This window comes from Aythya marila (assembly GCF_965140915.1).
Source record: "Aythya marila genome assembly, chromosome: 3".
NCBI lineage: Eukaryota > Metazoa > Chordata > Aves > Anseriformes > Anatidae > Aythya > Aythya marila.
In genome coordinates, this window is record NC_139044.1 from 18,435,493 (window position 1) to 18,461,734 (window position 26,242).

Below are 26,242 nucleotides of genomic sequence, written 5' to 3' on the forward strand. Positions count from 1 at the left end.
GGACACCATAAAAAATGCATTAGTTTGGCTTGACACATTAATTACCTGTTTTTGCAGATGTTTTTATATATTGTTGTGTGAACAGTTTACAAAATAATTACAGGAAAGTCATATGGAAAATAAACTAAGTGGGTGGTTTCTCGCCTTAATATTTTCATTCATGTGAATCTGTGTGAGGCACAGCTGCTCCGTAGCAAATGCAGAGGGAGAGAGAGGGGGAGCGATGAGAAATCTTGAGGGGTTTTTATTCTAAGGTCTCTATGATCAGCGTTGCTGCACTTTCATATCGTGCTTTAGCAGCGTAGTTTTTAAACATGTAAAATGACATTGCTGATTTAATCCCAGTGATCAGGAGGGGGTAAAAGCTTTGATCCTGATCAGATGAAACATAAATCTTCTAGTATCTAGGAAAATAAATGAAAAATCAATATTATTTTAAGCAGGATGATCTTTTATGAGCAGTTGTAAAGATTCATCAAAGGCTTTGACACAGTTTAAACATTTCCTGTTTGCTGCCATTTAAAGAAAAATGCCTTTCAAGTTATAAATTGTAATTAAAGAGAGATACCTCTTTAGGTTATTGTGGGATAACCGCAGAATGAAAATAGGAGCTCAGTCTGCTCACGCAATGTTGAAATCAAAAGGTCTTCCCTTGAAATACATTTACTTGTCCTTTTAAGAATACACATTCTGTGTAACTTTAAAAATTGCATCTCACAATAAAATACAATATTGCATTTATGAAAAAAATAAGCGTAGTCTGCATCAGGTGTAACATCAAGTATAAGGATTTGTTCTAGCAATGATTTAATTTTAAACAAAGAGTTCTATGACTTGAAATTTGGCATACATGCTGAAGATTATTTTTAATTTAACGAGATTTTTATTATTGTTAATCACCTGGTGTTTAAGACTTCTAAAGTAACATTCATTATATATATATTTTAGATTTATATTCTGTATTTCTTTACACTTTTTTTGTGAGGTATTAGCTGTTTAAATGGGGAACTGTACTGGAATCTAGCTTTTATTTTCTTAACATTTATTGGTTAAACTAATATTAAAACAAATAAAAATCTGAATTCTGTAAATCCAGTTCACCTACTCTCACTGAAACATCCACCTTGTTGCAGTATGCAGAGGTGGAACTGATAATGATCTTACTCCTGACCGAGGTACAAGAACTTGAGTGATTGTTGTGTTGTGAATCCGCACCCTCTTTTATGGCTGAAGATTTTAATGACCGAACAGTTTGTAAATTTTTTAACAAATTATTCAGGAAGGAAAACTAGAAGGAAAACTGAAATTAATGTCTTGTGAAAGTGGGGAGAACAAAGACAGCTCTAAGGGGACATCCTATCTTGTTTGCGTTAATTACTGTAAAATTACTGAAGCATTGAAAAAAGGCAATAAACATCCAAACTAAATACACATAACTAACAATTAAGCAGTAAGCCTGACTTTTATGATAGCCTTAGACATTAGCCTAGCAGTTTTCTACCAGTTTGCTTGAAGAAAATGCTGGCTGAAGAGTTTAATGTTGCTGTGCAGATGATTTTTCCCTGAGCAACAACCACTTTGTGTGTCTTAGAGAATGTGGGCGATTACCAGTGATTGCAAGAAAGCTTTATGGTGCCATAAGATTAAATGTAAAGATGAAAGCAAGAGTGTTAGTCATCTTTCAAGAAACTGCAACACGAGTTATTTAGAAAACAAACAAAGCCCTGTGCATCTATTTCCCTCTTGCTAAAGCCAAACCCAAGTTCTAACAATTAATTTTTTTTTTTTTTCTCAATAGTAGTAATACTGGTAGTCTGATCTAGGGGAATTTCACCAGATGTGTCCAGCAATTGTGGAGGCTGATGTAAGAGGTGCTGGACCCAATTAAAAAAAATTAAAAAGTCTGCTCTCTTTAAGGTGAGAGGAATGTCTCAGAAATTGGTGCATAAGCTGAAAGTGCACTGAATTTGTGACTGTCCAGCTTCCTCCCAAACCAAGTGTAGTCTGAAGTATTTATGGAGAAAGGCTCTGTATCTCTGTCTAAGGAGGTAACAATCCCTTTTCTGTCCTGCTGGGAGATGGATAATAAGATTTACTTTTAATAAGATCGCTTTCAGCAGAACTTGGAGTAGATCAGAAGTCCCTTCTACTCTGCTATTGATAATCCGTGTGGCAGTTCTGTGGTAGTCGGTGATCATGGCATGAAAATGAGGGGGAGTCTTTATTTTAACAGGGTCAAACTGACTGACAAAGCAAGAGCAATGTGGAAAAGAGCCTTTGCCTTGCTCTAAGGATTGTTTAAAGCAAGAGCAATGATTCCACTTGGAGTACAGCGTTCATCTTTGTGGCCTCCAGTGTAAGAAGGAGATTGACCTTGTCCAGAGGAGGGCCATGAAGATGATCAGGGAGCTAGAGCTCATCTCCTATGAAGGCAGGCTGAGCGAGTTGGGATTATTTAGCCTAGAGAAGAGCAGGCTTAAGGGAGAACTTGTAGTGGCCTTCCAGTACCTAAATGAGGCCTACGGGAAAGCTGGGGAGGGACTTCAGCAGGGAGTGGAGTGATAGGACAGGGTGTAATGGTTTTAAACTAAAAAATAAGGTAGGTTTAGATTAGATGTTTGGAAGAAGTTCTGTATTATGAAGGATCAGAGAGATTTCCTCCTGCCATGGCCTGCCGGAGATCAGTGGCAGCAGCTCACCTCTTATTTGGGTCCTACCTGCAGCGAGGCTGCGTGCCACTTTCTGAGGCTCACGCATGCATCCTCTGTAAGGATGTGGCTCACCACAGACAGATGGGCACAGGCAGAGGACGTTGCCATTGCAGACATCTGCATAACCACAGACGATGTGACCAGACGGCTTTCTTTTCAGCTACTGCTGTTCAGGAGAAGACCCACTGGGCAGGTCTCACTGCTAGCTGGTCCCAGGCCCATGGTCCTTCTCTCAGGCATTTTTTCCAGCTTGCCTGCTAGTCTTGTCTGAAGATTGTTACTCTCTGCACCTCCATTGTACAACCAAACACACATATGTAGAAAAAGGGGAGGAATAGAGTTTAGTTAGAAGGCAGGGCAGACAGTGATGGCCTCAGCCAGATGAGCTTGCTAACCAGCAGCCTGCTTACACAGGCAGCCAATGTAATTCCTATCTCCGCTTTGTCATGCTTGTCCCCTCCACACCTACCTTGTCCCTCACCTTTAGTCCTGACCCGTAACATCTCACAATGAGTCTTACGCATTCCCAAAATCCCCCCCCATAAAACATTCCACGTTAAGTTCTGTGTACAAGCCTTTACACAGTAAGTTCGTCTTCAGTCCCTCTCAGACATCCCATAATAAGTTCACTCTTTTATAAGGCTAGTTCTTAATAGCCCACAATAATCCAGTTCCTTTCTTATCAGTCACCAAGTTTGTGGTTGAACTTCTTCAAGGTTACGCTCGGTGGTTCTGCAATGGCCCATTGATCGGTGTCTTGTGAGTTCTGGTCTTTGTTACGGTCTCTGTTATCTGCTGTTTGTTAGGGTTTGTGTGTTTGCATGTTTCATTTATTACCTCTCCTGTTTCTTGCCTTGTCTTTTATGTTGAGTAGCTGTTAGTCAGATATCCTTGCAGTTCCTTACCCTGTTTGAGGGTCAGTTGGTGAAAGGTGCTGATTTGCACCTTGGGGTTCAGGAGCCTGTCAGAACCAAGGCTGTGTTTTTGTAGGTCTTGGACAGCCTCAGTTATTTCCATTTTTTTTGGCAATTGACTTTTTTTTCCCATTAAAAATTGAGTCTCTTATAGCAGTATCCTGCTCTTGATGAGAATGCCTGAACATAAACTGTAAGATTTAGAGTGAACATAAGTTTTGTGCAGTACCATGGGATTTTTCCCTCGTGCAAAAGTTTGAGTAGTTTAAACAACCCAATGGATGCTCAGCTATCTGGGAAGTGAAGTAGTTGGGGTAAGTGGTTCTTCCTTTGCGCCTGTGCCACCCCAAGCCAACAGCAAAGGAGCAGCTAGCATCAGAAAGTTGTGAGCAAGAGTTCTTCATGTCTCTTGTGTTGCCTTCTTGCTATTATAGCATTTGTCTTCCCTTTATACTTAAATGCCATATTAGATACATTGGGCAAAAACCCCCAGCCCAGCAAGTTTCTTTGTAAATTCCTTATGATGTTTTGTGTAATTGATTTTTTTTAGGGTACAACGTGGAGATCAGTGGTTTGTTTCAGTTCACTCGTATGTTACACTAGGAACATATTACTAGATCACATGAAAATGAGTTTTTTCTTTTTTTAAATTAACTTAGTCTGTTACAAGGTTTAAATTGTTATTTTTGTAGAACTCTGAGATCATAGTGCTTGCGTTCTGGGAGATGCATATTTGTAGTTTTGATTATGAATAACCTGAAGTAAATCAAAAAGGTAGAATCAAAGCAGTCATATGCTTTGATTACTTAGTACCTCTCTCTGTAGAAAAAATAACTTTTTTTTTTTTCCATTGAGGTGAATCAAGTCCAACTCGTCGAGAAGCAGTGAAAAGGAAGACAGCAGAATACCTTATGCGTGCTGAAAAAATCTCCAGTCTCTACCATAAACCCTCTGAAGATACGTCTGTTTCTATGGTAGGCTTTAATTTCTTGTTTTATGAACCAGAATTTGGTATAATTAAATTGTTCTGTCTTTTAGCAAAGCACATTCAAGCTGGAGGTTCAAAAACTATTTGTAATATCTCTGTTTCAGGAGGCCTGAGAAGTATTTTGATGTTACGCTTCTGTTAAGTTGCCATTATTTTCTGGTTCTTGTTGGTTTCATTTCACAGCATTATGGTTCTTGACTTAATCTAGACCTGTTTCTTTTAGCACTCTTTCCTTCTAGCCCATAATTGATGATGTGAATACTTTAATTACGCTAAAGAAAATAAAGGTTTAAAAACAAACAAACAAACAAAAACCCCAACAACTCTAAACCATTTCTAGAATATAACGTTTATTTTTACTTTCTCATGGTAATATTGCTCACTCCTGGAGGGAGCAGAAGGGCTGTAAGTTTCTTTAGCCTGACACATAATGGTGTATCAGAACTGAGTTTAAGTTCATGGAGGTTGTGGGGGCAGGGATGAGAAATAAGTACTTAATTGGGCAAAGGTTCTTCCTGATTCCTTCAAATGTCTCCTGGTTGTGCTTCAGTGATCAGTAGCTTCTTTATTTGTGTGGGGTTTCAGGAGTAATTCCTACCGTCTTAAGCAGAAACACCCTTATCTGTACTCGTACTAAAGATAAACAAAGCTTGTTTCAAGACACCCTCAATAAATTTCTACTTTGCCCTTCCCCAACCAGTTCCATCAGGACTTATCTTTCTTACTTTAGATCTTTACTGCAGTCATGCTAAACTGTGTGCCATTGTTAGTTGACTGCCTTATTGTAGTAAATATAAAAGTTACCAACTTCCCATCTCTCTACATTTTTATCAATTAGGGACAAAAGGCCCAGAAAATCATTGCTCCTTAGGCTGCACAGATCCAAAAAGGCTTTAAGGAGACCACAGCTACTCAAGTGTGAAGCCTTATAAAATCCAACTGTCTAATAAATAAGTTAAAAAAGCAAAATCACTGATTTTGAAGGGTAGCTTTCTCTGTGTTGAGAGGCCACAAGGACTTTTTTTTTTTGAGGATGTACCAAATGAGATATATTTTGTGAGATTTGGAGTCTTGCTGCTGCTGTGAATTGTACTTTGAACAATTTAGTATTTTGGACTGATATGAACTCCTACTAGGTAGTCTTTCTTTGGGTCAAACACTCCTGAAAGTGGGGAAGAATCTATACTGTATGAAAACCTCAGTATGTTTGGAAACTGTAGAACAAGGAAAAAAAAAAACCAAAGCACAACCTATTTTTACCTTTTCATAAGCTTAAAAACTAATTGCAGTTGGAGAGGAGGAAGAAATAGGTTGCATTTCTGTATGTGGGCTTGAGAGGTACTTCTTTTCGTATGCTGTAGTGAATAAGCTAAATGCCTTCTTTGCAGATCCAAAGAAAAGCAGAATTAATTGGGATAAGACAAAAGAAGAAAAAAAAAGTGATGAGACTTTCTTCCATGTTGAAACTTCAAATTGACAAGTTAGGGCAAATCTGACTTTGCACATGCAAAATGTAACGACCGTCTTACTCTCCTTTTTACAATAAAAACCATGTTTCTGTCATGGGCCTTTGTTTTCCCTGTGGCTGTAGATGTATTTTAGTTTCATTTATTTGCTGCTCTTCATAACACAGAAACTTGAATTCTGGTGGTGGAGAACAGCTTGTCTCTGAGTTTATAGCTAAAAATTAATTGTAAGAAGGACTTACCTCCCAAAGTTTCTGTAAGGGTCATGATAGGAGCCACTAGGAACTGGCATGTTTTATGCTTTGGCTTTCAGGAAAGGAAAGTGTCTTAAGGAAAGTGAGGAATGTGACTCTTTCTGCAAGGTGTTTACAGATCAAACTGGAATTATTGCACCTTATTTGCTGCTTATCCTTTATAACCCCCAAGATAGTTTGTTTTGGTTTTAATGTGAATTATTCCATCCCTTGCAGGCAGTGATAAGTGCACTGATATGACCTGCATCTACAGGCAGTGTGATTCTTGGAAGATACTACGAGAAAAAGCAAATATTTGGTGTACATCTCCTAAAAAAAAAATAAGTCTATAGTGTTAACTATTAGTGCTTGTGCTTCTTGCAACTTCACACCAGCTTGGTGTTTTTCTAACTGCCATTTGCATGCCTTTGGTCATGCTAGGGCAAGGCTGGTCTGTTACTGGTAGCACCTCCTGCTGTTCTAAGTCGTGTTGACTGGCACAACCTCTTGTTCAAATGCTGGTGCTTGGGCAGGGCACCTGTGCAGATGTACAAAGCCTTCTTTGCCCACTTGGATCTGAAAAGAGGTCTCTCATCACTTCGTCCTTGTTGGAGCGATATTGAAGTCTTTGAGAAGAACAACTGCGTTAGTACATACACGAAGACTTTATTAGAAGTGTGGCCAGTTTGAACTGTACCACTGGAAGAGGTTTGTAAGAAGATGATGGACAAATTGTATCCTGGCAGTGCCTGTGCTATGATGGGCAGAGTGTGATTTTGTTTTCGGAAGCGTGGTTCAGTGCTGGTAACTTCATGGGATGTGAGGGTGCTGAAACCGGCTGCACCTCGGAGGAAGAGGTCTGGCTAGTAAGCAAGAGTAAACATTTAAGCCAGTGTTGTTATTCATGACTATTCATATTCATGATTTGGAGCTAGATGATCTTTAAAGTCCCTTCCAACTCAAGCTGTTCTGTGATTCTGTGACCTGATGTTACAACGCAGAACCACTTTGTCACCCATGGCTGGTGTGGAAAGCTTTGTGTTTCCTATTGTGCCCTTACAAGGAACAATCGCAGTGATTGGCATCACCTAGGCTCACCTTGCTTTCTTAGACGTGACGTTTGACTTCTTTCTCATCAACCAGACCAGAGAAACATCCACCAAGGAAAGAGGTAAGCTTGCAAGTGTAGGTTAATTATTGCCTTGCACCTCTCAGCTTCTCATAACTCCCAAAAGCTTTGTGCACTGGTCATGTGCTTTACCATATGAGGCAATCTCAAAAGACTATGTATGAAGAACATACCCCAAGCCACCTATTTTCCATCTGAACACCAAGTGGCAGTGAAGCAAAAGGTGCTTCTCTCCAGGCCTTGTGCAGAAGGAAGCAAGGTATTCCGCCGTGGCCTGAAATACCAGGCTCTTGCTTCTTTGAAGATGAGATTTCACTAGAGGCAAAGGCCCAGCATTTCAGAACTGCAAAGAAAAAATTAACTTTGATGCCATGGAAACCAAACAAAGAACAATAATAGTTTGCTACTTTTCTTGCCTCAGCAAAAAGCCAACAGTGTAGCCCTCAAGGATAGCATCCTTAGCAACCACCCTGCTGCTGTCAAGTCTGAGTGGTGAAGAGAGAAACGTAAGAGGACGGGTTTGAAGAACTCTTGGCACTGTTAAATAAAAGGTTATGGGCAGAGGGCATAAGGATGGGTGGAAGATTTCTTAAGGCTGAGAAGCAGTACAGGAAACTGACGCAACCGTGTCTGACCATGAACTGGGAACTCACTTGATGAGGTTTTATAAACATTGAGAAAAAGCCTTGCTGTGACCTGAAGGAGTGGGAGATGTGGAGGCAGCTTCTGGAGATTGTAAACAGGCACGCGGGCTTTATGGAAAAACAAGCTGCTGTGAAGGCTCTTCCTCCTCTGGCACAGCACTGCAGCCTCAAGGGCCTTCTTGATGACAAATACTCAAGAATGTTGCGTGATGGCTGCAGCAGGCCATTTTGCAGATTCTCAAGCTGTATTTTTCTCCTCTGCTCCCTGATGATTAGCAGCTCTGAGGGGAGCCACCTCCAAGCCTGAGTGAGAGAGAGTTTGCTGCAACAGCCTTTGGGTCACGTTGGGTTGACCATCAGAAAGCTTCAGCCTAGTGTAGCTGTCAGCTGCAAGGTCCAGCATGGAGCCTGTGCATAGCTTATGGGTCTGTTTCAACCTTGTTGGTATATCTTCCCTACTCTTTGAAACTATTTCTAGTTCCACTTATGCGCAACTTTTTATATTTGGAATTGTCTCTTTTTGCCCTGTTACAAAAGTTGTTGTTTTTTAAAGTGTCAAATGTTTTCATTTTTCAAAGCGGTTTAGTTAAGAGAGTAACATGCAAGCCTGACGCCTAAACAGGAAAAGCAGTCTTCATCCTTCAGAGTTTTCATATGATATTGTATTTCCTAAAAGTCTCATTAAATGTGCATGAAAATTGCATAAAGTGTAAAGAAGATACACTGCTGTAGTTCTGTGAGATGCACGTTTAACGTAAAATGGAAATTCAGTCTTGAGGCTTTCCAGATCATGCTGCATTCCTACCAGCTGCTGATTCCAGATGTGTGCGACCCCAGCTGTGTCTCAGCTTCATGGAAGATACAGTCCCAGACTGGTGGTCACTGGGGACCTCCTGAAGCACACCATAACCCAGTCTCTGTTCAGATGCATGCAGAAATGCAACTTGTTTTTCACCTGGTAGAGTTGGGATGTTCTGCCAGCCCAGGAGAGCTGGAAGCTCTTACACACTCATCACGTGGAGCCTCGCACCTCAGGCCAGCAGTGTCTGCTTCAAAACAAAGAATCTCCTTGCTGAAGTCAAGGCTGTGGCCATGCCACAGGGGATAGTTACTGAAGGCATCAGGCACTGACCTCTGCGTGGTGAGAGGAGATCTCATTTTGATGCGCAGGCTAGGGATAGTGCTTTTGCCTTCTCTGAGGTTGATGTGAGAGGCTCTTCCTCCTGTTTGCCTGGCTGGCGGTGCACTCCTCTCTCCCCCTGCTCTTATATCTGTCCGCAGTGATGCCAAAGTTGAGGCAAGAGCTGTTGCTTTGCTTCATTGTGTAGCTTCCAAAAATAGAGCCTTTTGAAGGCAAGCGATGGCCACAAATTGCTGTGTCCTTGCAATGGCCAGCATCAAAACCAGCATCATCCTTTGCCATTTAAAATTAGTGCAGGCTTACCAAAAGGTGGCGTTGGGAAAAGGACTGTAGGAATTGGTGGCATAGATCCCGAGTCAGGTAACTCCAGGTGGCTTCTGCTGTGCAGCTCGGAGCGTAGTCTGGAAATAGTTTCAAAACGCACAGGGCTTTGTAGCAGGAGAGAAGATCCTGGAATACGTGAGCAGCATGCTGAGAGTTTGGCCAGGTTGCTGAAAGTGGGCTTCCTGTCCTTCTGCAGGTGTAAGTAGTCTGACACTTTCTTTAGAACAAAAGCGCCTTATTCCTAAAGGCAAATTAAGCCTTTGACTTTTGTTAGCCTCCTTCCTATATGTTTTCTTTATTCCTTTGGTTTTGACAAACAAGCTGTCCTTTAGTTATTTTTCTTATCGCTGTCTACATGCTGAGCTTGGGTTTTTCACTTGTTCAGAGGGGCAGACGGATTCATGTAACGCTTAATTACTGTAGGTCTGCAAATTGGGTATTTTGAGTTTGCTTCCAGCCTGCTTCAAGACACAATGTGATGCCTCTCCATCACTGGGGTCAGCTGTTAGACTTTGCAACAGCAAAACCAACGTATTCTAAAGAGCAAAAACTAACCCCGAACTGTTGGAGAAACTACTGGGAACCATGGAGATGTGGACGTGATTGTTAATTATTTCAAGGTGAGAAGGAACTCTAGAGTGCATACAAGAAGAAAAACACTGTGTGCATTATTTACTGACCATCATTGCTGACATTTTAGACAAAGACCCAAAATACATAGTGTTTTAAATCAGGGTCTACAGGCATGATGGGTGTGGAAGTCTGATTCTATAGCATAATTAGACAAGGATTAACTTCTGTAAAGATGTGTGAACTTAATTCATGGTTAAAATGTTATGCTTAAGAGAAAACTTTAGAAGCATGATTATTGAGGACTGTTAAAAAAAGTAAGAGCATTCAGATAGAAGGGAAAATCTTTTATAGTAGTCTAGAGGATTTGAGAATATTCTCTTTCATTAAACACGTTCCTTAGAATGCTTTTGAAATCTTGTCATGAATAAACTCTGAGTTAGCACAATTCTTTGTTTCAAATCAAATATTTCGCTAATGCAGAAAAATTGCATACTTAAAATACAATCCAACAAAAGGACACCCCCCCCCACCCCATTGTCTAGTAGCTCACTGGTATGTGGGACCTAAATTAAGTCTGATGAAAACACTTGATGCAGAATTATTTTCCTCTTCATGCTAAAAGCTTTAGTGATTTGTAGAAACCGGGCTGTTTTCTCTTAACTGATGTCGGTACTCTTATTCAGCAGTGTCTATGTGACAAAAAATAAAAATAAATTTATAAGACCTGGTCAGATAGATTAAGATTAATACTAAACTCTTTTAAACATAGAGCCCAGCAGGTGAACAAAAGAAAAGCGCACTTTGCTCCATACTTTTTGAACATGTTTTTCACCCTCTCTATTGAATTTCACAGGCGGTGCTAAAATAAGAGCTGATTTAGGGAAAGAATTTGGAAGGAGAGAAGATGGCCAACTGACAACTTGAAGGGGCCTGGCTTAGGGAGAACTTTGGGGAAGTGCTCTGGACTCTGAAGATAGTGCAGTGGAGATATTGGAGGGAAACCTTCAGTTTTTCTGCAAGTTTTGTATCATTTTGAGGATTTTTTTTACTTTTCCCCCCACGATTAAGCATTTTATCCACAATGTAGTTCCTTACCAGCAGTTTCCCTTTATGATATGTTTGTTAATGAGGTCTCAGGCTGCTGATAAATTAGATAAAAAAGAAAATGAGATAAACAGCTATTGATTTTTAGGAAAAGAAAAAAATAGAGTTTCACTTTCCTCTTCTTCCTTCTTTGTTCATAAGAAGGGGACTTGAGGAGGCCAGGTTCTGCTTAAAAAGAGTTTGGTGATCAACAGCGTTGCGAATGAAGTTACCTTATTTGTGAGGAAGGGATTCTGGTCTGTCATTCTGGTAGAAGCTGCGTGATGAATTTTTGGAGGAGGATCTAATGAATTCTCTCAGTTTGCACCTAGGAACTTCTGAAAATGTTTGTTAACATGCCAGAGGTAAATGTGATGCTTAGAAAGCTGATCATTGTCCCAGAAGATATCCAGTTGAACTACTGTTCCCTCTGACATGCAAACTGAGTTTGCCCTGAGAAATTAGAAAACATAGCATGGACAAAAATTTATGCATATTAACGACTTCAACAGTTAGCTCCTGCCAATTCTCTTGCCATCGTGTTAATTTCTAGACTAATAGTATGTAGCTATCTACCTCTTTCTAAGGCAATTTCAGGAATCATTTTTGTTGTGCACCTTGCTATTAAGAGGATTTTATAAAGCTCACCAGAGAACAAGAGAATCCTGTTTATAATTCTGTATTTTATGTTCTTCAAACTTAAAAAGCCTCTAATTTGCTTTCTCCTCTTCAGTGATCTCTGAATTATTTTGTATCCAGAATACCTATGAGGCTTTGATTGATTATTGGGATGGGCTAAGAATTCAGCAATCGATTGCTAGGTTCCATTAAGCATAGAAAGTATAAAAACTCATTATTTTTTCTTTTTAAAAATTTTGTTTTCAATGTTATCTCAGTTTTATTTACTTGCAAGTTGTTTTTTTCCTCACTAAGGACAAACAGAAAACTTCTCCTTTCATCTTCACTCTCTCTGATTTATGATAAATTTAGTTTCCTTCGGCCTGGCATTTGCTTCAGCAGGCAGTCTTCCTTCAAGTACCACCCTGATTGATGTATAATCTTTGATATCTTCCATTAGCCTCCAGGATCACTAAGTTCAAGGCCCTCTTGGAACCTAAGGAGCCCTGCCGAGGAACTGAAGGCCTTCAGAGTCCTTGGGGTGATTGACAAGGTAATTCTTCAGTGTCTCTTCAAGAGTTCAGTCATAAATCGACTGCATGCTGACATTTTGTCTTTGAAGCTGTGGATCTTAAGGATATGAAACAAAAGGGGAAAATGACTCAAATGCATCTGCACTTTAAAATAACAAAAGTAGAAGAAAAAAGGCTTTTATCTAAGCAATTCATGTAAGGTCATGCAAAATATATTTGAGCTAAAGGATAAGGTACATGTTTGGTGGCATTCGATAGGATGAAGTCATGGTTACAATGCTGGGGTAAGGATGAGTGGATGTGTTTTCAGTTGAATAAACTGGTGGGTATTTGAAATACGGAAAGGTAAGAATTCTCACTTTTGAACTATCACTTGAAATGGGGCTGGAAGGATGACAACTGTTTGTTCTCCTTCTCTGAGAATTTGGAATTGAAATCCCTAGCCAAGACACAGATTCAGCAACGAAGCCATGATTCTTTTTGATTCATGCAAATAATCTCCCAAGATCCCAGGGTACTAGCCCTCTGTAAACAGTAAAGAACCATACAGATTTTTTTGCAAGCCTAATTAAGAGACCAGAAGAATTGCTGCATTGTTTTGATAATGCTGATTAGTTCTCACCTTACCAAATTCTTCTGAGGTGATGCATTATTCAGCAGCGTGGCAGTAGCTAATGGAGACTGTTAAGGCTCAGTTTCTTCTTCCTCTGCCAATTCCCTTGTGCCTTTTGATAGTTCCTCATGTAGTCCCTGGTTTGTGCATGGTGTACTGATGCTTGGTCCATTTATGCATTTGTAACTTGCATCAGAAAAATTAGATCTCCTAAGGTCTGCATTTCTCCTCATTAGACTGAACCTAGCTATTGGGACTGTTTTTTGTTTCTCTTTGCCTGTTTTGTTGTAATTATGTAGATAAGTCGGTAACTTCTCTTCAGAGAGCTATATGCAGTAGGCATTGGGGTTGTTTTCATAGCACACAAGGATTTCTCAGCCTTGACTTCATATTCGTTGTATCTTCTTTCCTCTGTTTTGAGTACAGAATTTAGCCTGTTTTGCTCTATATATGTGTCAAAGAGACTGGTTTGAAAAGAACTCCGATCTGCTTGATTAGTGGCCACCAACTAATTGGCCATGGTAGGCATGAACTTTGTGAATTAGTCTGACAAGGCGAGGCTGCAGAAGGTGTTGGAAATGAACTGAGAAAGACCTTTTCAGTACCTTCATTCTCATATAGATACAACGAGCAGCAACTGGAGAAGATGCTTGATTAGAGTCAAGGTTTTGGACTCCCTGGCATTATCAGGTCTCCTACACCCCTCTCAGCACAGTTCTAATAAGTGTCTCAGGTGTGAGTTGAATGTACCCAGACCTGTGTGGCAGTGCTGGGAAGAACCGGGGTTCTGTCGTTGACAGAAATACAAGATCTTCGTGTTGGAGATGTGTGCAAGGAGTGGTGTGTGAGAACAGGGCTGTGTATACAGCTGGTATGCCTGTGTGTAAACAGTATTTTAGGGGTCCGAGTTAATGTGTAATTTCTGTGTGGAAAAAGCAGCAGTATTCCCTCAGGTGTCTTTGTGCTCTGCATACCTGCTTCCAGATTATCCTTATTACACACTTAGTCTTGTCTTTTATCTTACTTGTTTCTAAGCGTTCATCAAGTACTGACGCAAATGAAAAGGTGCTGTAAGTACAAATGTTCTGTGTGTGAACATGAAGCACAGGTGCACACGTATATCCGTGTGACAGAGATGATGCCCCTGCCTCTGGTTTAAAACACCATCTCGGTTTCTTCTTCACCGTCACTTTTTTTGCCTCCATCTCTGCTTATATATATATACTGTGTAAAGCTCATGTCATGGAGAAATCCAAACTGGTGGGTAAGTTTCTGATGCCGGTATCTGTGCTGGGCCCAAGGGTGTGGCCTGGAGTGTTTATTCTTGAAAATGGATTCTGATTTTCAGAGCCAGAGTTGAAGGTGCCGCGCTTTCTGCTTTTGGGCCCAGGTCTATAACTGACTCAGCATCACGCAGAGTTTGGCCTGGAAATAGTCTTCTCCTGTCCTAACCCTGAGGCATCTTTGGTTTCAGTAGAACGTGAGTGTGTGGATAGTAAGGAGCCACTGCCATTTTACTGCTGTCTTGCCTGGTCCTGTCCAAGACTGGCCCAAACACAGGGAACCGTAAGCGGTGGTGGCTGGTTCGCAGTCGTTCTCCCACTGCCACTTGAGGCCCAGGCTGGTGTCTGCCTCTGGCAGTGCTGACTTGAGAAAACCAGCTGTTAACCTTCACTCCATCAAATGCTGAAAGGTTCAGTGCCTTGCCTCAGAGTAATGTCAGTCTTCGTTCTTCTTTTGAAGCCACTTGAAGTATTTTGAATTGGTTTCCTGTTCACAGATAAAATGCTTGTTGTTACCTGAAAGGTTGGATTTTCCAAACTCTTTTAGACTAGGCAAAATTATTAGACATTTAATTTTAGTCTGGTTTATTGCTGATGAACCATCTTGGTCTCTCAATCTGCCTTTCCACCTTCCTTGTCACCTGAATATTTTTTTTTCCTGGGTTGGCCCTTTTCCTGCTGAAGCTGAGAGAATTAGAGATCTTAACATTACTAAACTCCGAAAAGTGTTGTGAAAATTCATAGCAGAGCTCCCATATCAGTGCTTTGCCTCTCACCCTTTGCTTCTACTCTTGTACAAAGGCTGTGGTACAAATCCAACTGCTTTAATAGACCCAAGAGGCTGTACACCAGCACTTGAGGAAACCAGGTTCCTTAAATGCTGTTGTGTTTGCTCACTTCATGGTGTCAGCGGTTAACTAGATGGTGTTTGCAGGTATTTTGTGTGTTTATTATGGGAAGGGTCTACCTGTGGATAGGTTTCTTAAAGTTAGAGGGTTAATTAATTCCGAATGTGGCTTTTGTCCTGCAGATGTTGTGGGCTTTAAGCTCTGTTGCTGGTCGGCAAGCATAGCTGTCATTAATATTAGCAGAGGTACCATGCTGAAAACAGGCTGATATCTAAATATTTTAGCTATCGTTACCAGCAACCAAGAATGATCAATTATTTTATCAGTTCATGTGCCTTAAAGTAGAAAGCTTCCTTTTTTTTTTTTTTGAATACCAAAGATTTTTGCTTTCAAAATTTGTCTAATTAAAAAGCCAGGTTGCAGATTCTGTGCTGAGTTTCTGCCCTAGGCAAATCTTTCCTTTGAAGCTACAACTGGCCCCCGAAGAAACTACTTTGTTATGGTGCTGCTGGATACCTTAACAATGCTGTTTCAAGCCCAATTTCTTATTCTTTAGAACCTTCTGTTATTTAGATTCATTCAATTTAAAGATTCATCTTGAAAGCTGAGTACATTAAGTAATAACTATGCCTCTGTAACCAATGACTGTCTTTTATGTCTTTTCTGTCTCCTCCCCTGGACCCCCATCAAGCCACATTGTCTGTATTGGCACCGATGTGACTGTGATCAGTCTTCCACAGATGTCTGTACATTTGAGCTTGTTGTTCAATACACTGTTTGTTAAGCTCCATTATACAACCGAAACCTGGCAAAAATAAAATACTCTCATTGGGGCCTTCGCTAGCATTATTTTGGGAGTTTCTGAGGGAGATTCTATAAGTAAATAACTTTTTTTTTCTTCTGAAGAGCTGGAAGCATTTCTGTTAGTCTTCACTATAGGTTTTTCTTCCTTTGCTATTATGCTATTGTGAGGAGTCATAACTAATGTTAATACACTAAGATTAACTGACCTTAGAAATACGCAGAACAACCAAATCAGTGTTATTAATGATTTAGGAAGTGTGGTTACTGCTTGTCTGCTCGACCAGTGAACATGCAAAAAGCAGAACTATAAAGAATCTGTGGAGTTCATATGCATGATCTGAAGACTCATAGTTGAATCAAACAGTTTATGGTTAGTTTTAATAGAGCTTAATCAGAGAGTAGGAGAAACGGACTCTTTTTAAGGCAGTGGGTGCTGTGCATGAATATTTTATATTGTGGTAGCTGTGTCCTTTTAGTGTTTGTTTAAAAATGTAAATGGTCAGCATTTTATTTTGAGGTGAGTTTAAAGAGTGGTGCAGTTGTGAAATGGAGTTGACCATAGCAGATGGTTTCTCTCACCTGGCTCTCACATGCACGTTGCCAAGCTTCTTTAGGTCGTCTTAGGGATTTGAATGAGAGGCTGTGTGTACATAAGAGGAGTGGGGGGGAAAGGAGCTGTAATAAACAGCATGATCGAGTGCAGATATTCAGTCTTTTTTCATTATTATGCTTAGAAAAAGAGAAACTGGCTGAAAAATGTTATAATGAATTCAACTGACTAGCAAGTTTTCTTCATCCAAACACCTCATAATGGAAAATAGCAATGGCAAAAATGGTTAAAAATTTGAAACTAGTAATAGTAACTATTAATACAAATAAAGAAACTTCCAGGGGCTTGTTTTAGGTTATGTTAACCCTTTAATTTCCTAAGTAAATTGCTAAATCCTACAAAACCAAACCAACTACAGAATTATCATCAAAAATGATTTCTTGATTTCTCACCACCCTTTTCCTATTGCTGGAGGATTACTCCTAAGCTACAGTAAGGCTTTTAAACCCCAAGTAAACAGGCTTGCTCAACTCTAAAGCTGAATGAATGAACAAATAAATAAATAATTGCAGGCTGAACTATATGTATCTTCTGATTTTCAGAAACAAATCATTTATAGAGGTATTTTCTTCTAAATTAAATAAGTTTGTCTTCTAAACTAAAATTAAAAAACTTTGTCTTCCTAAGTGTTACCAAGTTTGCTTGGTTCATAACAGGTGCCAGGCATTACTCTGATGCTGAGGGGCATTTCATATTGTAAACTGTATTCTCTGCTGTAACATGCCAGATATGTTCTTTAGCTTAGTATTTCACCATTTGTCATTTCTTGACCAGGTTTTAGTTTGCCATAAGATAGTGAGCTTTCCTTTCTGTTACAACCAACTGAAAGTACTTAAAAACTTGAATTTGAATGTATGCTGCTTCCTGAGTATTTGCATTATTTAAAGCTGCACCATTTGTCTTTTAAGTACGCTATTATTGCAAGTCATAGAATATACAAACCCTAAGTTCCTTAGCATAATGGTTTGAAAGGAGGAATAATTGCAAACTGAAGATAATTCATATTGCACAGGTACAAGGATAAGCAATAATCACATTTTTCATACATATTAGCCAAATGTAATCTCTTTTTATAACGACAGAGGGAGACGAGCTCGAGTCCGGGTGGTGTAATCTGAAAACTGACAAGAATAAATCTGTGTTAAGTAGATCTTTTAATCCTGGTAACCTTGACAGCCAGCACAGCTGAAGAGAGCAGGGGGAATTGCATGCCTGCTTCTGCCTCATCACCACAAGTGTGCCCTGAGCATGGCAGTCAGCTGTGTGCCTGCCCCAGCTAAGGGGGCAGTTCCTCCCTTGTGAAGTCCCAAGTACTCGTTCTAGGATCAGGCCACCAACTTGTCTCATTCCTGGTGGTCTATCACTACCTGCAATAGGGATTTTCCTTCCAGCTGGTGCAAGGACAATACGGTGGGTGGTCATCTGATCCCTCTGAGTTTTTAGGATTTTTGTTAGAGAATCTACCTTAAGATGAGATTGAATTTGTTTAAGAAGTAAGGACCAGAATCAATAAATGACCCACTGACACTACACGATGAGTCTTCAGTGGAGAACAGCAATTCAATAACAAAACAGAGCTATTCTTTCAAAATCATCTCTCAGCCGTGGCACATCTTCAAAACCCTGAAGGTGTCTGGTACTGTAGTAAGGGATAGTAACTTACTGCAGTAAGTTCCATTTTATTTCATCAGGCACAAGCTATTCTTCAACCTGCATTAGTGAACCTACAGCCCCACTTTTGTAAGCGATTATGTTTTGAGGTGTTTATTTTGATCAGTGTTAATTGTTGCTCAGGTACACAGAGCAGCACAGCCATGTTCTGTGCCGTGTCCTGCAAGTGTGGAAAAACATCAGTGTTAGATACTGGCTGGGGTGGAAGGGGAAAAAACAGAAAAGTAAGGGGGACTGGGAAAGCAAATGACTGCAGTGTGTTCGAGCACTGCATTTATATGAAAGCCACCTGCAGGAGAGCGGCACATTTCGAGCCGTCCTCAGTTCTTGCAGTAGTGTCCCCTGCGACCTTGGTTGGGTGCTCGGTAGGGTGACTGATGGTTCACCACGCTCTTTTTTCCTGGTGACTTGCCTGTTGCCTGCCTCTGGGTTTGTGATTCCCCTTATGCTGACTTCTGCAGTATTCCTTCAGTCTCTTATCTCAGGGCTTTGATGCATATGTTCTGAAGGTGGCCACCGTGACTTTGGGTGGCAGCAGATGGTAAACCTTCAGGCTGCCACCGGCTATACTGGTGTTAAGTTGGAGACTTAACGTTTGATGAAGAATCAGTAGTGCATATGAAAGAGCTTTTACTGCAGAAATATCTTTTAATTAAAAAAAATTAGCATACTGAAACATTTGCTAATTTCTGTGCATTTAAAGGATCCTAAAATGAACTGTTTTCTTAAAGCTAGTCTGTCGTTATTTACCAGGCAGGTTTTATTTTATTTTTCTCCAATTAATTGTACCTACTGTATTGAATTGAATTTAATTTATTTTCCACTAAGCTGTTGGATGCACTGTAAATCAAATCTAAGAAGCTAATTTTTTTAAGTAGCTGCTGTCAGCATCAGAATTAACCCTTGACTTAACCTCCCCCCCCAAAAAAAAAAACCAAACACAAAACAAACAAAAAAACAAACAAAACAAAAAAAAACCCAAACCCCAAGTAGAAAATTGCATTTGGCATCACAGAGGGATATTGCTATCTGCCAGTTGACTGAGATGCTGCCATGCAACGTTGTTGTGTTCACCTGTGTTTTAGGTTGTGCCTGAGAGCTGATTGCTTGTACAAAATAGGGATAAGTGGTGAAGACTCTTATTCACACTGTATATTTGTGACAAGCCTTAACTGCCTGTCAGTATTTTTGGCCACTTTGATCTTGTCATCAGCACACAACAATAGGGAAAAATGAATAAGCAACAGTGGTGCTGCAGAAGCCAGTGTGATATGTAGACTGTTACCGTGTTTGTACATTAGTACGACAAATAGGATTTTGTTTTGTCTCCTTTTGTGTCACAGCCCAGTTGCTCAGTGCCCAGGAATGCCCTGCTGTGCGTTTTTCTACCTCCCCTCTGAGAGAGGATGCTGAATGTTGCAGTTGACAGCTCATTGTTTTGAGGTATTAAATATTACAAGTTACACAGTAGTCGTCACCAACAAAACAGGCTCCATCAGCTTATTGCAAGCCAGGAGCAGCCCGCTCTAACACAAGCATCTCTGTCTGATTTGCTCTGGGGAGGGATAGAGTTACGCAGCAGGGAACGTTATGTGGAGTTCTGTTTTGTCCTGGTATGTAGCTCTGGTAGAGGTTTGTCACTTTGCATTTTAAAAGGGAACTTTAGGAAAAGAATTGTAAAACTTGCAAGTGCTCCCTTTTGCAGTGAGAGAGAGGTGTGAAGGTGTATAGACAGCAAAGACTTGTTTGGGTAGCCTGACTGTCCACAACCTGGCTGGAAAGTGTGAGGTGAGGAGAATGAATTGGTGTTTGGGTCACTAGCAGAGTCACCGTTGTGCACTTCTGCACAACCTGGGTAACGTGTCCAAGAGCTGCTCACCTTCCTTTGCTCTGTTCCTGTGACAGAAATTCAAGCAAATATGTTTGTGACAGCCTCTTAGCTTCTTTCCTGGTCTTACCCCTTCCTGAAATGTTCTGATCAGGGATTTATTCAGCTGTGTATTCCTTTAATTATTTGTGTGAGTCTCGTTAGACCACCTTTTTGTAATATGCATGCAGGCTGCCTCTCCTACAAATAGATTTTGGGTTTAGTGGACCCTTGCAAAGTCCACAGTCTGCCAGGGTCAAATAGCAGCGAAAAGTGCTTTTTGTGGTTCTTCCTGGCCTGCTTGAAATCCCCTGTGAAGGAAACAGTCTTGTGGAAAAGTAGGTATTGAATCAGCTAAGAAACAATTTTCCATTGAATGAACCGGAGCTGTGGCTTTTCGTCACTGGGGGAAAGTTACGATGCTCGACGGGGAAGCTGGTTAGTAGGGCTGGTTAGTCCACCTAGGTAGTTAACCTCAAAGGCACACAAATATTGTTTGTTATTACTGCCGTTATAAAACGGTAGCTGCTACTTTCATTTCGATGCAGTAACGCAACAACAGATGAAGGCAGCCCTAAAGGGACCCGTTGTCTGCTTTATTCCCGTTCGTGGTAGTCGTTCTATATGTCATCGTGTAGGGCTTGGGCTCGGTAAGCTGCTCTGTTACACCATATGCTAATACCGTGCTGATAAGCAAGTGTGAAAAATGAAAGGGAGGAATACATTAATTGTATTTGTGCAATAAGGTATGCTATCAAAGGTAATTATTTCATGACAGTTTTAGTTATAGCAGTTGTTTTATCATGAAATAAAAGATGGCTGTAGGAGCCTTTTAGTGGAAAGACAATTGTATCAAATTAGTACCAAATTAGATTTTTGTCTTTATAAAGGTGAGCAAACCCATGAGCAGTTTTTAAATTGGTGTCTTCTACTCTACAAATGAACAAATCCTGTTTGAGGGTTAAAGAAGCTATTATTCCGTCCTTTATGCTGACAGCTTCATTACTGATTGGCCTACTGTTGGTATTAAAAAAATGTTTGGCTCCTTATGATCTTTGTGCACGCAACTATAATATTAATACAGACCACGGAACTGTTCATTAAGAAATGACTTTAAACGAGGTTGATGCTTGTAAATCTGGAGAGATACAGATGTTAAATGCTGTCATTCCTTTTCCTGTAGAGCCGTATGGCTAATAATTTCCAAGTGGCTAAAGCTCTTGTTAGCAAGAGTGCTGGTGTGTTAAGAATGGCCCTATAAATAACTTTAAGAACTGAAGTTGAAGGTGCTTCTTTTAAAGACTATTGTTAACTAAACATTATTGCCAAACAGATGGAAAGCATTCACCAGCCTGATGTTTTTAGGTCTAATTATATTATCGCCAGTCCTGGTACGGCTCAGTTGAAGAGGTGTATCCAGAGGCCAATTTATAATCATTTAGCCAACACCTGTTTGGGAGATATTGACAGTCAAAGGGCACATTTAAAAAAAAAATCACATATGTTCTTGTATTTATTGCCTCAATGTGAACAGTGTCTAGTTACAAACAAACTTGGGACAAGAAGAAAGTGACTGTAAACACATAATTGTTTTGAACCATTTTTATCTGTCTTCTTTTGGCACCTCTTGCAAAGTGGCTTTTATTTTTCCTCTTTTGGTTTTCTTTATTGTTTGTATATTTTCTTTATTGACATGCCTTTTTGGTTAAGCAAGGATAACAAAAGAAAATTCGTGGTTATCATTTATTCAGCTTGTTTCTACTGTTTTTGGAAGACCCAAGTAAGAGACCTGAAGAATTGTTTAGAGAAACTCAGTTTACGCCATTGGCATGGAAACTGCTTGTCGTTTCTTGCTCAAAAACCATCAGCAATTGCATCTTCTGGTAATATTTGTTCACTAGAAGGTAGAGAATGGCTTTTATAATACTGGGTGCAACCCTACTTGAAGAGGAAGTCTTTGAGATGGAGAAATAGCTCTCGCTCTTATTTCTTTTGGTGAAATTTGGCAAGAGCAACGATGAGAAAAAACTCCGACTCGCTTCCTTTTGCTTGAGATGCTCAGAAGTGCAATGGGGAGAGAACAAGGACAGCATTTTGAATGTGGCCATCCCAAAGAGCAGTGCTCAGTGTAGTAACCCCAGTGCTGCATTTTCAGTCCTTCAGGTGCTTGATTTTGCAGCCTAAATATTTTGTTATAACTGACTCTGACTGTTTGTACTCGGAGCTTATGAGGTCTGTTGTAAATAAACAGTGGGTGCAGATCTTGTTCTTGCTCCTCCAGGAGGATTGGTCTTGTGCTTGAGCTTGTTTTTGTGGCTGTCTTGCAGCTGGTGCTTTTCAAGCACATCTGTGTTCTTGGAGTTTACAAACAATCCTAAGCACAGTGATTTGAAGACAGAGATGCAGAGAGTTCCAGCTCCCTGAAGATGTAGTTTCCCAAATATATATACATATATAATTTTTGTTTGTTTTGTTTTCAGCACATAAACAAACAGAGCTTGCTAAGAGGCAAGACATTACTTAGTGCTCCTGTCATCACTGTGCTGTGCTTACAGTGCTTTCAGCGGAGGCAATGTGCTCCTGGCAGAGATGTTCTCTGCAGCTGTAGGTGTTTTCTTTTCTGCAGCGAACCTGTCCACTCTTTTCTCCCAAAATGAAGCCTTGTTTTTGCTGTCACCTTAATACTGCTTTACAGACCAGAAAGGAACTTCTTTGCAGCTGTTTCTGTTGTGGCTTCTGAATGTTGCAAAACAAAGGGCAGTCGGGGAATGAGACTGCAGTGGCTGTATATAGTTGGTAAAACATTTTCATGTGGCTTGGGTGTGTGCCTTGCCAGCTTTTAGATTAGCTTCCTGGAAAGAAGGTATGTAGCTCCACTCTCAAAAAAAAAAAAAAAAAAAAAAAAGAAAGAAAAAAGAAAAAGGCAAAGAAAACCTAAAACCTTTGGTAACCAGCTAGAAAGGAAAACCTTAGGTGGATAGAAAGCCTAATGGGGGAAAATACAGAAGGTAGGTACAGTGAGTTGGAAAATGGTAAATAAATTGGGATTTAAATGAAGTAACGTAGGAAACTAATACTATGTGAAGGTTACTCTTTGTGCTTTATTTTCCTGTTACCATTGTACTTCTGTAATTTGGGTTCTGGTTATGAAGTACTCTTCTTGGTTTAGGATTCATTCTTTAAGTTAGCTGATTGGGAATCAGGTGACAGTCTGGTAGTTCCATAGAGATCTATATCCTCTATTTCCTCCATCGTATTATTTTCCTTTAAAAGAAAAAAACTTGTTAACAAATGTATGCTGCAGGGCTTTAATTATTATTATTATTTTTTAAATCACAACTTACATCACATCCTTTGCAAGGCTATTCAACATTAAGAATCATACATGTATATTGTTATCTTACTCATGAATTTTAAATGTTTTTCTGAATGCTTTTTCCTTAGGTTTTGCTTGTAATGGACACGAGAACACAGCAGACTTTTATACTGAAGGTGAGTAAAGTCTTATTACTTCTCTTAACAGTTTGGCCTCCTAATTTACACCACCACACAAAGATCACTGCATCTAATGTGCAGAGTTATCTCTGTGGTATATTACTATGTTAATGCGTAGATCCCTCTTAAGGGCACTGGAGTTCTTTTTCTCATTATCCAGTTGCTTTCCATTCTTTTCTTTGTGTAACTTGTCTAGTGCTCATATGTGCTGGTTTACTCACTTGAGTCGCTGCTGGTAATTGAAGGTGGTACCTCAGCAGGCTTTGAAGAATCACAGTTTCAATGTGGTCCTTAAAAAATCTCTAAAATCCCGCCAACTCGGAGCATATACATGCTGCTGATTAAAGAAGTTAAAATAAAAATTCTTCTTAGCCCCAGTACATCCAAATCTTCATCATGCCTGGGCTTCCCTTAGTTGAAGAATATGATATCGACCAAAGGAGATTCCAGATGAGATGGATGACTGTTCTTATCCAGATATCCAAAATTGCTATTCTATGGTTTATGTCAATAGGCTCTGAAAAATGACTGTAATGCTACGAAACTATTAACCTAATGAATCGTTAATTGTTTGTAATTTTTTTTTTCTTTCACATTACTCTTTCTTGTTTCAGAAAATGCTCAGATCAAGATCCCATCATGCTTGGAGCATCAGTGATGCTGAGAATTAGTTTAGTCTGAGTCTTGTTATTGGGGCTATTGAAACGAATGACTGTTGATAGGAGGAAGGGCTAAAAAAAAATGATGTCCCATACACGGAGCTATAATTTTTTGTTAATATTTTGCAACTTTGCTTAAGGTCTGGCTTACAACCCTGCCTTAACTTTGTGCATTTGGCCTCTGAAATGATTTGTCTTAAGTATCTGTAGGGTACAGAAAACCTGTTTATTCCTCAGAAAGGATTATTTGTGAATATTGTATCTTGGAACCTCGCTTTATCTGCTGACAGATAGGGTAACATTGAATTTCCCATTTAACTGCTTATGTTTATCAATATTGTAATAGGTCACGCTATTGACATATTTTTTTTTTCCTTTCTTTCTCGCCTCCCTTTCTCCCTCCCACATCAATTTTTTCACTTCTGGCAACTTCATCTCTGTGCTACCTCCCAGAAATCATTACCTCTCAAGGAGACTAATCCCTTCCTTTCCTTTTTGTTGTGGTTGTTGTTGTTGCTGCCTTTACTAAAGTACAATGGAAATGTGAGGATTACCTGTAAGTCTAGGGCATTCTTTTGTCTTTAGAACTTGAATTGAATTTTTTAATAGTGTCTTTTGGTCACACACAAAAATAAATTTTTTAAAAAAGGTCACAGGGAAATAACTGAGTGTCATCCTGATGACTTAGTTTGAGAGAGATTCTAATAAAAACATTGACCCATGTAATTGATTTTAATGGCAGCTTTGTGCCATCTTCTGTTCTCTGGAAATGCGCCAGATGCCATCAGCACAGCCTCGGGGGACCGAGGGGCATAGAGCAGCAGATGAGTGGTTTCTCTGAAGCCCAGAGTAACTCGGATAGATTAGTTTGGTTGATAAACACAGAGCACAGCAGGCTCCAAAGGCAACTGAGGGTACAACTGACCTTTTTGTTCTCTGTCAGGGTCTAAGGAAAAGTAGTGAGTACAGCAGGAGCAGAACGACCATCATCCCCCGCTGTGTGCCCAACATGGTGTGTCTGCACAAGTACATCATCTCCGAGGAGTCTGTCTTTCTCGTATTACAGCATGCAGAAGGTTTGTCTCTTGTTTAAGTATATTGCTGAAGAGTCAAAGGTTTAGGTTTTTAATCAATGGTACATTTCAGTGTCAAATTAATCTCTTATATCTCTAATTAAAATATTTTTACTATGCCTAAGAGATGTCATGTAAGACACCTCGCACCCTGCCTCCTCCTTTCCCTCCTCATTTTCTGGTGGATTTGATTCCTGTTTCAAATAGCCTCAAATCTTGATGGGTTACTTAAATTGTAGTGATAATGAAAGCTTCCAACTGTTTATTTTCTACAGGAGAGTGAGTGCTTTGACTGCAATAAATATCTGTAGTGTGTACAGTCATCTCTGAGAAACAAAGTCTTTGGCTAAGTCTTTTGTGAACTTTGGTTAGTAAAGCGTTTAGTATCTTATAGTTAAAATGACAAGTATTCCCACAAGAGTTTAATAGCTCTGCTTAAAAAAAAAAAGAGCATTTGCCTATTGGTTAATACCACGTAGTTATTCTGATCTGGGTTTTTAAGAAAATAGCTAGTGGCATCACATAGGAGTTCAAAGCAGAACCACAGAGTTGTGCCTTCAAACTATTTATGAAATTCCTGTTAAATGTTAAAACAGGGAACAGGTGGCAAAAAATAATTATGTCTTGATTTTTTCCTCTAACACCTGGATTTAAATATTCCCCAAATGTAATTACCCATATTTATTTAGAGTGAGTGCAGAATATAAATTTGGGGTTTGCTAATAGTTCTCTTTTTAGGAAATGTTAATAATTCAGTCGGAACGGATTATTGGCAGGAACTAAGCTAACTGATAGAGAAGATGATTTTATTACATTGAATATTATTTCTTTTATTCCTAATAACTTAGATTTTGCCTTTTTCATGAACAATTTATGTCATGTGAGGCCAGTTAACTTTAACTATACAACACAAATGATTTTTTTCTGCTGTGTGTGACATGGTGTTGCCATGGGCAGTGATG

The 26,242-nt window shown here is 39.7% G+C and overlaps 1 protein-coding gene across 4 annotated transcripts in view; it reads left to right on the top strand.

The window, feature by feature from the left end:
* RPS6KC1 (ribosomal protein S6 kinase C1) overlaps window positions 1–26,242 on the top strand; it is an 87,644-nt gene that overhangs the window by 35,438 nt on the left and 25,964 nt on the right. For 3 of the 4 annotated variants that reach the window (XM_082757726.1, XM_082757727.1, XM_082757729.1), the window contains 4 exons: window positions 4,481–4,599; window positions 12,285–12,377; window positions 23,498–23,545; window positions 25,151–25,283. In XM_082757726.1, the coding sequence (XP_082613852.1) occupies window positions 4,481–4,599; window positions 12,285–12,377; window positions 23,498–23,545; window positions 25,151–25,283 (393 nt within the window). The remainder of the gene's footprint in view (window positions 1–4,480; window positions 4,600–12,284; window positions 12,378–23,497; window positions 23,546–25,150; window positions 25,284–26,242) is intronic. The other variant, XM_082757728.1, reaches the window with a different exon arrangement.